At 51.1% G+C, this 16,345-nt stretch overlaps 1 protein-coding gene across 1 annotated transcript in view; it reads right to left on the bottom strand.

Annotated features, from left to right (window-relative positions):
• Positions 1–929: 929 nt before the first annotated feature.
• Positions 930–16,345, bottom strand: part of DDX11 (DEAD/H-box helicase 11) — a 35,500-nt gene continuing 20,084 nt past the window's right edge. The window contains exons 13-27 of the mRNA XM_044990787.1: positions 15,652–15,696; positions 15,461–15,528; positions 12,988–13,026; positions 11,855–11,975; positions 11,092–11,226; positions 9,697–9,809; positions 7,176–7,245; positions 6,635–6,738; positions 5,772–5,921; positions 4,072–4,140; positions 3,790–3,890; positions 3,160–3,244; positions 2,088–2,163; positions 1,606–1,760; positions 930–1,381 (exon numbers count right to left, since the gene is read on the bottom strand). Coding sequence (XP_044846722.1) covers positions 1,337–1,381; positions 1,606–1,760; positions 2,088–2,163; positions 3,160–3,244; positions 3,790–3,890; positions 4,072–4,140; positions 5,772–5,921; positions 6,635–6,738; positions 7,176–7,245; positions 9,697–9,809; positions 11,092–11,226; positions 11,855–11,975; positions 12,988–13,026; positions 15,461–15,528; positions 15,652–15,696 — 1,376 coding nt within the window. The 3' untranslated portion in view covers positions 930–1,336. The remainder of the gene's footprint in view (positions 1,382–1,605; positions 1,761–2,087; positions 2,164–3,159; positions 3,245–3,789; positions 3,891–4,071; positions 4,141–5,771; positions 5,922–6,634; positions 6,739–7,175; positions 7,246–9,696; positions 9,810–11,091; positions 11,227–11,854; positions 11,976–12,987; positions 13,027–15,460; positions 15,529–15,651; positions 15,697–16,345) is intronic.

Below are 16,345 nucleotides of genomic sequence, written 5' to 3'. Positions count from 1 at the left end.
CACATCAGTTAATGGCTTGCCTGACTTACCAGGTGGCAAAAAGTAATCATGACTGACTGGGTGGGGGGGTTCCTTGACAGCAGCCCACTACACTGCAAAGCTGAATGTGGCACCCTCCCCACCCCACCCTTTACAAGAAAGGGAGAGGGTTTATTGTAAATCCCTTTAAAAAAAAAAACTATGCTGAGCCCCAGGAAAAGGCAGCAGTAAAGCTGAACACCTGGAGGTGACACATGCAGACAGGTGCGTAATCAAAAGGAAATGAAATAAATGCTGCACTGCTTTATGGCTAGGTCAGTAAAGTGGAGTAATAGACTTACTTCCCCCACTGCTGGAATGGTGAGACAGGCCTTAGGCTGCGCAGCAGCTTAACATTCTTGGTCCATATTAGCAGAAAGGGCAGGAGGGAGGTGAATGGTGGTAGCCTCAGCTGGAGAATGCTTACAGAGCATGTGGGTAAATACACACACAAGCCACGCAGCTGGGATGGATTCAGCAACCAACAACTGAAGCGCCCTGTGCAGTGCTACAGCTTCATGCTGTCACAGCATGTTTGCCATGGCAGAAAAAAGCCTCCAAAGTTTCCTGTAAGCTCCCTAAATATTCTTGTGCAAGGGGAAAGCAAGTCAGGCCCATCCCCCGAGCTCTGATAAAGCACAGATTATTAACACAACGCCAGTGGTCAGAGATGTAACTAAAGGCAGGGCAAAGCTAAGAGTTGAAAATGCCTCTAAGTTGAGGTGGCCCAAGGCATTTGCCCTTCCTGAATTAGCTGATGCATGGGCTAGGAATTTTAGCTAAGGGGGTGGAAGGGGATAGAAATCTAGTCTCTAGCTTCCAGCCAGCTTTTTGGTGGTGTACTGCTCCCATGAAGGCCCCCAGAAGCTCTAGTCCCCCACACCCTACTAGAAAGAAAAATCAGCAGCCGCTATGGAACAGTAGCCTGATCTTTAATACTTTACTTCATCCTACCCTGAGCACTGCCCCAAGAGGGCAAGTAGTAATACCCAAGGCTGGGAAACAGAACAAAGGGGAGGAGTAACACAAACCCAATCCAAGTGGGGTTCAGATGCACCAGCTGAGGGTACGTCCCCCACAACACCACCCACACACCCAGAGCTAGGGTACTTTCCACTGTCCAGCCCAGCTCAGATGCAATATAAATCAGTCACGGTCCAGTAGCCACATAGGCAAGAATAGCTTTGGTCAATAATTTTCAACTTTGGGAAAAAACTTCTGTAGCTGGGACAGCAATTGCAGGAGGCTCCACTTTGAGCTGATACAGCCACTCAGCACCCCTGTACCCATTCGTCAGCACAATGCTCTTCCATCTCCCTCAGGAAGCTTCTGACCCATAACATGACTTCTTCTCATGGTGAAACTAGGAAGAGAGGAAATCACATGGCATTGTTCATTCCTAGCCCCAGCACTCTAGTATCCAGAGGGGTCAGGCCTGCGAGCAGGAGGAAGAGGGCATGGAGGTATTGCTGGGGGGCAGTTACAGGACATATACAGGGTGGAGTTGATGGGGTGCATAAGGGGAAGTGGGACATAGCGAATGCTCAGAACAGCTAGCTACTGGCAGGTGCATGAAATAGTACTGACCTTCCTTAATGCTGCAAATGCTAGTCCAAACGTAGGTTTGATCTCTGTTCTTTCCTTGATCCACTGGGGTAATTTGTTGAAGACGGAGGGGCGTGCATACCTGTGATCTACAAGCAGGATGCTAGCAAAGTCCTTCCGATGGCGAATCGCTCGCCCTGCACAGATCACCATAAAGGGAAACCTCAGTTTTGTCACTTTGTATCCCCCTAGACCCTATTCTTACATGCCCAAGATTATCAGCAGATCCACTCTAGCTACAGGCCTCCACCAGGCTGCTAGCCAATAGCTTGAACACCATCAGGTAACTGGTGGCTCTCCTGTCACCCGAGTTGCATGTGCCATGACAACTCTTCCCTCTCCTTATGCTGCTCCCCACCAATCCCACTCTGCACAACTGCTTCTTTGCCTATCCCATGACCCTAGCTACCATAAACTGCTCTCCATACTCCGCCCATCCAGCCCCATGAAAGATGAAGTCGTACCTATTGACTGGTTTACTGCTTTCATGCATAGATTTTCAATCAGCATTTTGCTAGGTGGCTGGCCCGCAGTTCTCGGCTAGAGGAGAGAAATAAGACTGAGGCTCTGTCTACACAAAGCAGCTTTTAGCGCCAGGGCTGTGTTGCTACAGCCGTGTCGCTAAGAAGTGCGCAGTGTAACCGCTGTTTGTCGGCTCTCCTGCCAACAAAAAACTTCCACCCCCAACGAGTGGCATTAGCGTTGTCGGCAGGAGAGCGCTCCTGCTAACAAAGCCCTGTTCACGCTGGCGCTTGTTGTCGGCAAAACTTTTGTGTCCTAGGAGGTGTGTGGTTTTTTTTAACACCACTGAAAGACAAGTTTTGTTGTTCAGTTGCCAGTATAGACACAGCCTGAGTAAAAGGCATATGCAGTTCAAAGTAGGAATTAAAGCACTTCAGTGCAAAAACCAGGCCCTGGAGGGGTAGTGTATTCTTTACCCCTGCGGCTGCCTAGCTGGCCTAGGGAATGGTGCTGCCAGGCAGCCCCAGGTACTTGCAATAAAGAAGGGACCTCAAGGGCCACTACAAAGAGATGGGAGTTCAGCTGCATTCCCAGGTTCTAGTGTGTGACTGAAGTGTGATCAGGCTCCTCAGAGAGGACATTCAAACTAACCAGCTCCAGGACATCTGAAGGAGGAAGGTAGCTTCAATGCCAACGCCCAGGGCTTCAGAGCTGCATGAAACAGGGGCTGTGGCAGGCAAGGAGCAGGAGTCACTGCGTTAGGAAGAGGCACAGGACCCTGGAATGCAGTTCTCCATGCAGTATTGCTCTGGCAGCCTCTCTTGGGCCAAGTCCCTCTTTGGAACTCAGCAGGGTCATTCCTGCAGATCTCTGCCCGCTCCTAGCCCAGTTGAGCCCATTTACTACCCCCAAAGCCACTCAAGGAGATCTCTCTCCCCAGCGTGACTGATCCAGACACAGCAAACATGGGCAGAGGCACAGGAAGAGCCAGGGCTTTAGTTCGCAGAGGGAATTGGACCCTGAAAGGACAGTAAGTGAAGCAGCTGAAATAGGCGCTGGGGTGCTTCCTCCTACCATTGTTTTGTCAAGATAGGCCATTTTCTCCTGGAGTTCTGGGGATTTGATGTTGGGGTAAGGCATGCCCACCATGACGACACACCTGGAAATGGAAGGGGGGGGGGGGAGACACAAGCATTGTTAGTGCCCGCTCATATTTCCATACTCTCTCATCCCAAACAGAGGGACACTCTACTGGAGGGGGTTACCACTGCAACGCAGTCAACTCTGACGTGGCAGCAACAACACAGCCCAGCCATATGTGACAGGGGAATACTGAACTGAAAACTGCCGGGGGAATTCAGAGAGCCAGAGGGGGGATTTATCCCACCCCAGCATTGTCCTGTGAAAAGCACTTCAGGCTATTTCATGACCACAGAGTGGTTGGGTGTCTGCTGTATGCTGTGTCTGAAAGGCCCCTTGAGCTCACAGTGCTTCCTAACACCACGTCAGGCACATTGCTTTCAGCCCTGACTCAATCACACCACCCCCACTTCCTGCACCCCTGAGGTTTACTTGCAGGTCTCCCACCCAAGTCCTGACCAGACTCCCCCCCAGCATAGCCTAGGAGAACCAGCAACCACATTAGCAGAGAGCTGTGTTCAGATACCATCTTAGGAGATGAGCAGCAAACCAGATATTTCTTACCTTCCCAGGTCATCAGAGAAATTGATTCCTTCACTCATTTTCCCTCCAACCACAGAAAAGAGCAGGGCCCCCGTCACATGGCCGCCCTCCTGGCTGCAGCGCTGCACAAAAGAACCCCCAATGACTCAGGAGACACTGGAGCTGTGGAAACTTCTGTGCATTGTCAGCACAGAGACCTGTCTACATTGGCCAGAGCAATTAACCACCCACATCACCTGCTTTAGAAACACACTCTTGCATTATGGAGTATTGAATGTCCAGCAATCTGCCAACCCTGCTTACCTTTATGCACTTGGCGTACTCTGCCAGCACCTGCTCCACCTGGTTTGCTCTCTTGGGCTCCTGAAATATCTGTCACAGGCACAAAACATAAGTTGCAGCAGGAAGATGCAAATAAATTTAATGGTGCCATTCCAAAAATAACACAGAGAGGAGGGCCTAGAGGCATGTTACCATTGATCTCTAACCGATGTCCAACTACGCCCCCTGGCTAAGCAAGGCAGACACATCCTAATGGTACCCTGCTCAGCACCTGTGGACCTAGCAAATCCAGAGTAGAAGCAGTGATGGCCATTAGTGACTTTGGAGACATGTCCAGGTATTGAGATGTTAACCAGGGATTTTTCTTCATGGCTCCTTGCTCCCAGATCTCTACTGTTTGAAGAGTGGAAGGAAACATCTATGTAAGAGGACAAGATCTGGGAATTCAGGTGTAGCAAGAGGGTAACAGAGCTGGACGAGATCTCCAGAACCAGTATGATCATTTATAGACCAGTAGCACTCAGGTGTGACTAGAGCCCATGTGTGCTGTACGAACAATGTAAGAGAGAGTCCCTGCCCAAGGGAGATTAGAACTGAAATAGGGTAGGAGGGGAAGCAGAGTTACAGAAAGGTGAGGTTATTGCCAATTCAGCTCCTGAGGCAGTACAGGTCTGTTTCTCACAATACAGCCTCCTGAGCATTGTTCAGTCCAGTTTTAAATTGCACAAGCAGGAAAGCTTTTGGAGGCTTTGTTATCAGAGTTCACTGTTCAGAAAGGTTTCCTGATATTCAGCCACTTTTCTTCTGTTCAGTTTCATTCTGTTACTCCTGGTTATACACCCTTTGTACCATGCTAAAACATTGAACCTTGAGATGTAGGCAAGTATTATACCCATTTTACAGAAGTGGCAGACAGATTAAGTGACTTGACTAAGATTACATAGTGACTCTGTGCCACAGTCAAGAACAGAACACAGATTTCTTGATCCTCAGCCTTGTGCTTTAACCAGAAGACCCATTCATCCTTCCAGTAGACCCACAGTGAGCTGAAAGCTTGTGTGTAACTGACAGTGTAGAGTGGAGTCTTAGGGCTTGTCTTTGCTACCGGGGTAAGTCAACCTACGTTTTGCTACTTCAGCTACGTGAATAACGTAGCTGGAGTCAACATAGCTTAGGTCAACTTACCCCGGTGTCTTCACGGCGCTGTGTCGACAGGGGACGCTCTCTGGTCGACTTCCCTTACTCTTCTCAGAGAGCTGGAATACCGGGGTCGAGCGGAGAGCGCTCTGCCGCCGATTTAGCAGGTCTTTGTGAGAGTGAAGACAAGCCTTTAGTCAATCACACTATTCCCTGGACAGGGGATGTGCAGCCAAGTCTGGGGAAAGCAAATCCCCTGTAAGAACTTAATAACCTGCCCCTCACAGCAAGGGAATCAGAGAGCACTGTAGGCTGACTAATGCAGATGAAGACCGTCTCTGCATTTACAGGAGCCATGTAACAGCATTTAATCTAATTTAGATCCCAGCTCAGCGATCAGCCGTGTGGGAAGTTTCATTTATTCATTACTGGAGGGACTGGCTAGATAAATATCCGCTCTGCTCTGCTGTGCAGGATATAAGAACAATTTGGGGAGAGAGAGACAAAGCCTGTAATGTGCAGATAATTGTTGGACTTTTGAAACCTCTGTTTAAAGTACCAATCACCCTCAGTTACACAATTACCTTCTTCTTAGTCGCCAAGCGGGTGAGCAGCCCCGTCCTCTCCCAGTGCGTGTACACCTGCTTCTCGTACTCATAGGAGGGAAAGAAGCACACCACGCCCCCAGGGACCACATTGCACAGGTTACCCAGGATTCGGCCCAGCTCATCCATCTGTAAGTGGAGAAAGACTGGTGTTTGCTGGGGCTTACCATGGCACTGCCATGGCCTAATTCTCCTGCCCTGTCCCTGACCCAGAGGACAGATGCCTCCCACTGACAAGTCTGAGGACACTCGTGTAGCCACTTCCACGTAGAGAAATCAGTGCAGTGCTAGCTCACCAACAGTTGCCTAGGGGCACTGGCTGGCTCCAGGGCCTGGGAATGAACATGCTCCCTTTCACGCCTTGGTCTCCCCATCTTAAGCCGCAGTCCTGAGTCACGGTAAAGCAATGGCTGCTCGGTGCATCTGTCCATTTCCCAGGGAACAGGTGTCCGCTTCACACACCCGGAATGATGGCGAGAGCTCACTGGCAGCTCTGTTAGCAGGTTGAGCTAAGGACTGAATGGGCCAGAGGACTGATGTCTCACTCCTAGGGGCCCCTCAAAGGCAAAGGAGGATGGGGAAGCTTTCGCTTCACGCTCCAAGCCTGCCAAGTCAGCTTTCACTAGCACTAAAGTCACTGAAAATGGCTTAACAAAAACAGACCACCCCCAGTATGCCCACCCCGAGCCCCTCCACAACGGGACCACTCCCCTGCCAATCTGCACACCCCTCTGGACTTATTTTTCCCACCTTCGAGCCCCCCAGAATCCCCCACTCTGCACACAAAACATCCCCTTGAATCATCAGACCACATAGCTTAAGAATGAAATAGACGTGCTGACCATCTGAGGCAGGTCTCTCTTCTGATAGGTGAACTCTAGCTGCTGGTTCGATGGACCACTGCAGAGGATTATGGGTAAAATGTTGTCGGGGGGAATCACATGACCTGTTGATGAACAAGTAGATGGAATAAAAGCCACAGATGTTCAAGCAAAGCAAGCTAATAGTGCAAGGCCCCTGGGAGTAGGTAACATGCACGTAGCAGCACAGGTACACATTAATTTCCCTTGGTCTGGGGGAGTGCAGGCAGCTTTAGCACAAGCCCGTCAATGCCTTTTCATGGATCACACCAGCCGTAACCTGGTTCGAATCATTCCCTGCCCATTCTCTCTGGGGCAGAAGAATACGGTACACCCTGGCAGCCAGAGGTGAAAGGGAACCCGGCTGCCCTCTGCTGCTGGGATTTCCAAGCAAGATGTCTGGTCACTAGAAGGAGCTGGCAAACAAACAAGTCAGCGGCACCTGCCTGAACTCCCATACAGCCGAACTAGGGGCCCAGCTACAGAGAGAGCATGTGACCAGGTCCCCTCCACCGACACTCACCACAGGAGAACTCCACCACCCTGTCAGCACCGATGGCACACGACAGCAACTGCTCTCGGAAATCAGACACCTACAAACCAGGAGCCAAGAAGAATCAGCAAAGGCCAAGTGCTCTCATCAGGAGATGGGGAAGGGTGACAGTCAGCACACTGCACAGGGGTGGGAGGACCAGACGCAAGGATGGAGGAGGAGGAGGAGGAGTCAGGCCAATGGTTTGGGGAAAAGGACAGAGGGAAGAGATGTGCTGGGTACTTGGTGCAGGTGTGGGACCCTGAAACACAAGGGCCCACAGAGGGATGAACGGGTGCAGAAATACTGTAGGTGCAGCTCTGGCCTCAAACCAGAGCTGTACCCACGGGGGCGGGGTTGATTGGCAGGTAAATTCTGCAATTCCACAGCCAGCACAGCTGCACCATCCCACGCTGCAATTAAAGTTTCTCCAAGTCCTTGGGCAGGACCCTCTGCAGGGCAGGGGGAACCATTTCTTTCTAGGCAGGAAAGCAGAGACCCCCCAAAGCATGGGCTGAAGCAGCAGCCGGCCACCTCCACGGCTTCCTATGGCCAGTGCTAGTAGGCGCAGAGCAGGAGCACCACCCTGTGGTCCAATAGCCTCATCCTACCAGCGCAATGCTCTTTTTAGACAGCCATCCACAGCGTATATTGTGAGCGAGGCAATCGGCCTAGCTTTCCGAACTTGGGTCTGCCTCTTTGATCAGGGACCAACTCCTAGTACCACAGCACACCTCTTCCACTCCCCTGCCTTGCCATTTATGGGCAACAGACTGAATACCTTCCCTGGGGCTGGCTAGTTACGGCGGGAGGAGGATCCAGACAGCAGGGTACGACACAGTCTCCATGTGTTACCCTTGCAGTGCTCAGGGGGCACGTCTCGCAGGGTAACCATGGCAACTGGGTCTCTCGCAGGGAAGCCCATCACGTCGGGATGCCAGCACCAGACCTCCCACGAGCCAGGCTCATGCCAAGAGCAGAACTGTGACTGCTCCGGGCTTTGATGGGTGGCTGGGTTGTGACTTTCCCAGAGGGATACCATAGGAGAATCACTATTTTACTAGACAGAGCCAGCACCCTCCCTTCCTTTATTAGTCTCCACAACAGCTAAACGACCCTCCAGTCACTGCAGGCAGCACACGCTGCGTGAGGGACCCTTGGGGTATGTCTATGCTGCAGTTAGACACCCGGGGCTCAGGCTGCAGGGCTGTTCTATTGCAGTGTAGATTATGGGGCCCAGGCTGCAGCCTGAACTCTGGGACCCTCCCATCTCATGAGCCCCCAGCCTGAGCCTGAACGTCTCCACTGCAACTGAACAGCCTCTTAGCCCGAGGCCCGCAAGCCCGAGTCAGCTGCAGTGTAGACTCTCCCTTAGAGTCTTTAGTCCCTCGTCCCTCCACGTGGCTTTGCCCACAGAGAGCTGCAGCATGGGAACCACTCCCTCTTCTCTGGTGGGACCGTGCCAGTGGCTTACACTCGCCCAATGGAAACAACTGAGCTTCGGTAAAATTAAATGAGCAACCTGGAATATCTGGCATGAGCGGTGATCTAACAGAACCCCTCTGCCCCCCTGCAGGTGCACACCAGGAGGGAAGCAGGTATGTGCTGTCACTCTGAGGTATGCACACCTACATACCATGGAAGAAGGGCTAGACAGAAAAGCCTAACACGGATGGGTTGTGCACACCACTGTGGCACTACTGAAATCCCGATTTTTCTGGAAGGTCCCTCTGGCAAGATCAGCACTATAAGGTCGGTCAGAAGATTTCTATCCAGTGCTAGTTTTGAGCTGCACTCAGCCTGAGGGACTGGATCAGACCACATAACTCAAAGGGCAATCAAGTATCTTGAGGGCTGGGAGACTTGGCCCAGGGCATCCCACCTTTGTGCAATGTTAAGCCACAGCCAGGCATTCAGACAGGATGAGATGTCTAATGGAGAGACCACTCCAAGGAGTTACGATGTCTGAAAGCATTCGCGTGAGTATCCTCCCACGTGGGAGGCACAGCAAAGGGGGTATTAGCACACCCATCCCTAGCAGTTCAAATGGACAGCGTGTCAGGGAGAATAGGTCCTGCAACGCTTGTACCGTCAGGAATTGTTAATCCTGTAGCTACCTCACGGGGAATGGCGCAATGGGACAGAGGAGGGTCTTGCTTGGTGCCTACAGTGCTTTTCTTTTGCTGCTGAGCGGAGCAATAAATGAAGCACGGGCACAGCACAAAGTCCCTAGGCCTCACGCTAGCACGCAAAGAGACTGCCACCTTTTCCCCACCGCCAGGAGGATGGGAAAGCTGATTCCCACCCTGATCACTGCAACGGGGGCAGCACGGAGAAATGTGCTAAAAAGGGGTGGGAATACATGGCTCTCGTTTTGCTTAGTGGTTCATTGGTGTGTTTTAAAGCATCCCAATTACAACCAATATCCATCTCCTCCCACTGCTGCCTGCGGATTGGCAGAAGGTGCCAGATAGGCCAATTAGATCTTAAAGAAGCAACCTTGCTCCCTCACCGGCTGCATGGTGCCCCCTGCGATGATCGCAGCACGACATTCCTTCAGCACCTTGGCAAAATGGACAGCTGGATTCAGCAAGAGGAATTTGAGGCTGCTCTGAGCTACAGTGCCTGGGTAAAGAAGACAGACACACACACACACACCCCTTAGTAGAACACCCATGATTATCAGCAGATCACCTTGTGAGGGGAAATTCCACTTTCAAAGCAGGAGCAGAGTGCTGCAGGGCCCATCTAAATCATTTACACCTGGGGGGATTCTGCACCCCAAAATTAAAAATTCTGCACACGATATTTTAAAATTCTGCAGATTTTGTCAAAACACCACAATATCATCACACCAGTTTCAATTATTTTGGTAATTTATTTCAAAATACCTGTCAGCAAGTATGTCTGTAACAATACAGACAACAACAACAAAAAAATCCCCCAGGAGTAGAGAGTTAAAGAAACCCCGATGACAACCCAGTTCCTGTTTCTCTGCTCCCTCCCCCCAGAGCCCAGCAGGGGGGGACAGACACCTACACCACATCTCCCCCCCAGAGCCCAGCCGCAGAGCCCCCACAGCCCAGACCCACTTCCCCCCCCCAAATTCCAGCCATGGGGCATCCCCCAGCCCAGACATCCACACCCCTTTCTCCCCCAGAGCCAGGCTGCGAGGAATCCCCCAGCCCAGACATCCACACTCACTACTCCTCAGAGCCCAGAGGGAGAAACAGCCTGATGCTGGGTCCCAGGCTTCTGTGAAGTTTCCTGCACATCACCTCCTTCCCTCAGGGAGTGCCGGGAACCGCAGCTGCCGGGAACCCTCTAACTCCCTCCCTGTCACCCCAGCAGTGTTTTCTATCTTCAGGCTGAGGAGCTGGGCTCTGCCAGGTCTAATGGCCCCTAGTGGCGGCCAGCAGCTCTGCAGCCCATTTCTGCGAGGGAAAAAGGAAATTATGTGCAGAACATTAATTCTGTGCAAATTCTGCCTTGCACAGTGGCACGGAATTCCCCCAGGAGTAATAGTTTGGATGGCCAGCTCCAGCGTCAAGTGGGTGACTCTGCCAAGGTTTCTCCTTGAGCTTCAAGAGACCCCTACATAGAGTGCTTGTCTCTGGGAATGAGGCCCTTCCAACAGAGGGCTCACATTCCTGCAGGACCCGTCAGCTGGTACTAATTATTTATGTTGCTCCCAGGCCCCAATCCAGCAGGACCCCATGGTGCTAGGTGCTGTGTATACGATGCTGCGCAGAGTAAGAGACAGCCCTGTCTCTTACAATGCAATCTAAGGCTTACAATCTAATCATACTTAAATTTCTAAGTCTCCCATCAGTGAGGTATCTAGGTACTAGCCAGTGGCTTTAATGCTGCTTTGCTTGAGCCTCGTGAGTGCTCTTCACTCCAGTACCTTGCCGGTTGAGGATGACTCTCCCATCTTGGTTTGCATTGGTGAGAGCAGAGAGAAATCCTTCAATCTGCATCAGAGGAGATGCCATCTTGGGCTGGCCATCCTCAGCCTCCACAGGATGGCACTGAATAGCAGCTGCAGGTCAAAAGAGAAAGTGGGGGGAGGGGGGAAAATCACCCAATCAGAGCTTAGGTTCCATTCCCAGAGAAGTAAGAATGCAAGAGCTAAGGCCTGGTCTATAGGTAAAATTTAGGTTGAAAAATTGATGGCATTCAGGGATGTGCAAATCCCCACTTCTGAGTGCTGAAGCTATGGCAACCTAACCCCCAGAAAGTGCAGACACAGCTAGGTCGATAGAAGAATGCTTCCGTCAACTTAGCTACTGTTGGTCCAGGAGGTAGAGTTCTGAGAGAGACAGAAAACCCCATCCATTGCCATACACTGCATCTACCCTCGGGGCTTATGCTAGTTTAGCCATGGTGCTAAGGTGTATACTATGGAACACATGCCACTTCCCTGAGGAAAGGAACAAATATTTCCGGATAAATAGCACCCACTCTGGCAAACAGAATAGGTAAAGTAGGAAACCCAAATTTCACCTTCCTCATGGCCTACTCCTCCCTTGCTTCACTCGCTTTCCTAAGGCAGCTTCTGCAGCCCGTATCTCCCTCCCTTGGAGACAGCTCTGAAGCCAAGTTCATCTCGCTCCTTGGCCCATGTAGATACAAGCTCCACAGCCTCTTTACCCTGCATCTGAACTCACCTTCTTTGTCTGGCCCCTGGTGCAGGGTGAGAAGGAAGTTCTGCAGTCCAGCCATCTTCTGCTTTTCCTTGTTAGTCTTTACAACACTGTTGGCTCCATATCTCTCCACAAACCCAAAAAGCTGCCACGTAAATAAAGAGCAGGATTTACAAAGGATACAAACGCACTGACAGCACGTCACATACAAAGGCCCTCACTTCATGTTATACACCTATTACAGAAGCCAGACACTGTGGCATGTCACAGTGCTTCCCAACCCTTCTAGCCGGAGTGTCTTCCCTCCCTTGAATCAAAACAGCTAATGCTCGCCCTTTCCACACGACGCAGCCTCTAGGGGTGTCATGTCTTACAGAATCCCAGAAAAGTCAGTGCAGAACTAGCACCGTGTTAGTGTTCCAGTGCTTACGAGCTGCCACACACTATGAACATCAAATACCCAGCGAAGTCGGGGACATTTGCAGGGACCATTTTGTAAATCAGAGGAACACATAATGAGCATGCAGAGGAAGCAAGAGGCTTACAGCCAGTGATGAGCTGTCAAAATCTTAACAACCGGTTCCCTATAAAAAGTTCTGATTTAAGGGGGGGGGAGCGGGGGAGGGGCCGAGGGAGAGATCCTCGTGGGGCTGGGGGCCCCTGCAGGGCCTGGGCCAATTGCCCCACTTGCCCCCTCCCCTTCCCTCTGGCCAGCCCTGGAGCTTGCAGCAGCCCCCCCCACACACACACCTTGCTGGGCCATTCAAAAAGCAGCAGCAGGATGACTCCAGAGCTCAGTTGAGCTGCCCAGCTGGTGCTGGCGGCTGGCCACGCTGCAGCTGGGGGGAAGCGGGGGAAGGTCTGGAGGAGCCTCAGCCTCCCCAGCTGGGAATCCTGGGAGCAACAGAATGGTCCGGCCCACAGACCGGAGTTCTTTGCCCACCCCCTGGCCCTTTAACAACCGGTTCTCCATGGAGGTCTAATTTTAGCAACCGGTTCTTGAGAACCTGTGGGAACCTGCTCCAGCTCACCACTGCTTACAGCCATATGCCCAGCTGCTATGCTCTTTCCTCTTTAAATGCCAGACTGCCCCTTGTCCTTGAACTAGACGGGGCTGACTGTCCTGCCATGTTAGTTAAGGAGCAGTGGGGAAATACCTTCCTGCTGATCAGACTTTTCTCACAGTAACGCTGAACCTGTGGGAGGAAGACAGCGCATGTTAATACTCAGAATCCCCCTTCCCATCCTACAGCCTCCCCATGCTGGACTACTATCCCTTCCTCACGCCCCCAGTCTCTCCTCCAATAGCGATGCTGGGAGAGGAATGCACAGTGTAATATTAATGGCCTAAATGTGCGCTACACTTTATTACAATTGCAGCTAAATGACTTACTAGGTTCCAGAATGTGTTCTTCAAGCCCAGTGACCTAAGAGCTCCTGAGAGCCAGCTAGCAAAGGGCACACCCAACACACTTGTCAGAATATTTAGCCAAACAGGGTCTTGTAAGGTATTGTGATGGGCTGGACTAGGCTCTGCAACCCCCAGGAGGCCTCACGGCCCTGCCACACCCTAGCCCAGAAAAGGGCAGTGGAGTTCTCCAAGCTGCCTAGAGTGGTGGTGGTGTGGGACGCAGCCAATCACAGAAGGTCTGGAGGGAGCAGCCAATCCAGGCCCAGCAGGCCCATATAAAAGGAGCTGCAGTGCAGAGCAGCAGAGTTCAGTTCTGTTTCTTCCTGGAGGAGCATGGACAGTGTGCCTGGCTGTCTGAGGGAGCTACAGGACCTCAGACAGAGCAGTGCGGGCACAGACTGGGGGGAGCGAGAAGGAGCTCCAGGCTGGCAGCTGGGACTCAACCAGGACAAGGCCTTGCAGGAAGAGTGAAGAACGTGCTAAGGCACAGGGAAGTGGCCCAGGGAATCCTAGCAACAACGCAGCTTAGTTAAAGGGACATGACGGACTGCTGCTATCTTTAGGGTCCCTGGGCTGGGACCTGGAGTAGAGGGCAGGCTTGGGTCCCCCCCACCAGCCACTGGGAAAGTGGTCTGGACTTGATGCATCCCGGAAGAGGAACTGAACTCTTTAGTGGACCAGCAGGAGAGCTGGGGCCTGAAAGGCCCGGAGTGTGTGAGGGCATTGCCTCCAGGGAGGGTGCTGTGAGAATACAGCTCAATACCAGAGCTGAGGCCATTTTAAAGACTGCTGGATTAATTAAGGGCCTGAGTCCATGGAAAGAAAGGCCAATCGAGGGTACTGGGATAGGTCCCCCCCATCGGACTGTTTCCTGGAAGGAATTTTTATTTCACATGCCGACAGAGAGACTCGGCTAGAGGGCTGAGTCACCAAAGACCCCACCTCAAACAGAGAGAGTGCAGGCACACACACTCGGACAGGGGGCGATTGGGAGAGGTGAGTGCGACTCCGTTACCGGTATCACGTAAAAACTGGTAACACGCAGATCATTAATTGCATTATTCCATGATGTCTGTACAGAGTTATGTATGTGTGCTGGAAATACTTTCCTAAATACCTTTTGGGGGCAGATTTGATAAACAAAGTTTGCCTTAGACAAAGGAATGTTGTTTTTCCTGTTTGCCTGCATCTCCAACCTAAAGTAAGCCACAGCTAAAGACAATGGAAGTTACATTTATATACAAGTCAACCAGGGCATGGGAAGTCATCAGGAAGAGACGAACTTTATCTAGGGACACACTTCAGAAGAATCCCTTTCTTTAGTCCAGTAAGCCCTTGAAATGTAGAGAACCCTTAGTTATCCATCACTAAAGGGACAAGAGGCTGGCACTCATGGAATCTGTTAAAGGTGGATCCTTCAACCTCATGGATTGAAGATGCAGAGGACTGTAGATGAGAAATTGCCTGAGACCAGGATTGTAAACTGGTGAGTTTTAGATGCTAGAAAATGTATTTTTACTTATTTAGTTTGTAATCATATCAGTCTCTTTTTCTCTTGCTTAGTAACCCTTAAGACTATGTTCTTGATTAATAAACTTATTCTCGTTTTTATTAATGAACCATCTCAATGCTGCATACTAAGGGAAAGAGCGTCCTCAGTGAGCCAACGGGAGAGACAGCAGAATTAATAAATTCTGTGAGGGCCCAGTAAGAGGGACTGGACACTGCAGAGACATCTCTGGGGAACTGGGGTGTGCTGAAGCAAGGTTAAGACTGGCAGAGTCTCAAGGTGCTTGCTGGTGAGGCTGACAGAAGTGATGTGGCAGAGAGCTAATACATTCTAAGCCCCAGCAAAGCTCTCCCTGGCTTAGTTCTGAGCACCCTAAGGAGAGCATCACAAGCCCCACATGTATAAATAACCCTGCTTCACCCACAGACAGCCCACCTCCACTCACGTGTTGCTGCCATGGCCTGAGACTACACTCCCTGGGTGCACACAGCTTTAGCATGCTGCCATAGCCAACATAAAGAATACCTTCTACGGCCAACTGAGGCAATGGAAAGAAGCTGGCAGGAAGTAGGCTAGTGTGCTGAACAAAGCATAGGACCAAGTCAGGACTTCTAGGTTTTATTCCCAGCTCTGCTACATGCTTCCTGCATGACCCCCACCAAGTCACTTTACCCCTCTGTGTCCTACCAGAAGACAATCTTCACACTACCTTGAAGAGGTTGATATTGTCAATCTGACTCTGAAACAGGAAGTCATTGATGGATTTTAGTTCTGTCCCTGAGAGAAGAGAAACATGTATTAGCTGCTGGGCCCACAGACCCTCACCCCACCACCCATCTCCCCTGCCTGTTGAGCTGTACACTGCTCTAGGCACCTGAGGCATTCAGAGGCACATCTTACCTGCTTGAGAAATGATCTGAGCATTTGGATTTTGATTCACGTTTCCTGCAAAATATCAAACCAGTTCAAGGCAGCATGATTCAGACTGGGTTTGTCTAAAAACTTACGCCACACACTTAAAAGCGCTAAGGGGGAATGCAACTCTAGCACAAAGACAGCACCCAGAAATTAACTGCCTGGCTGGAAAGTGGTTCTACAGTCAAAACTTTGCCTTTTACCACTCATTTCTTTGCTTTCCTCTGCAGGATAGTTCCACATCACAAATGTTCTGTAGCATCCCTGCAAGCTAATGCCTAGGTTACTTTTGTACAGGAGGCGGCAGACGGGTAGGTGCATAGAAACACTAACACAGTATTCATCATGCTGCAGAGACTAAAGGAGTGCAAAGCACCTTCTCACGCAGGCACTAAGTGATCTTTGTAGACACAGTGCGAGGGAGCTGGAATGCACATAGGCAAGTGAAGGGGGACAGTTCTCCCTCAATCCATCAGCAGACAAATCAAGGTTAGTTGGTGCCTGACTTTATTTTCTGTTTCTAGTATTTAATCCCCACCTCACGTCTCACACTTCTGGAGCCAAAATCCTGAACTTGCACACACTGCATTTCCTGGTGGAAGTATTTAAGGGAGGGCCAGGGTGGGAAGGAGGTAAGGAAGAAAGGATGGAGCACCTGAGAGAAGAGGGGAAAGGGAGA

This window comes from Mauremys mutica, chromosome 1 (assembly GCF_020497125.1).
Source record: "Mauremys mutica isolate MM-2020 ecotype Southern chromosome 1, ASM2049712v1, whole genome shotgun sequence".
Lineage (NCBI taxonomy): Eukaryota > Metazoa > Chordata > Testudines > Geoemydidae > Mauremys > Mauremys mutica.
The sequence above is the reverse complement of the archived record's forward strand: the minus strand, read 5'-3'. Positions and strand labels throughout refer to the sequence as shown.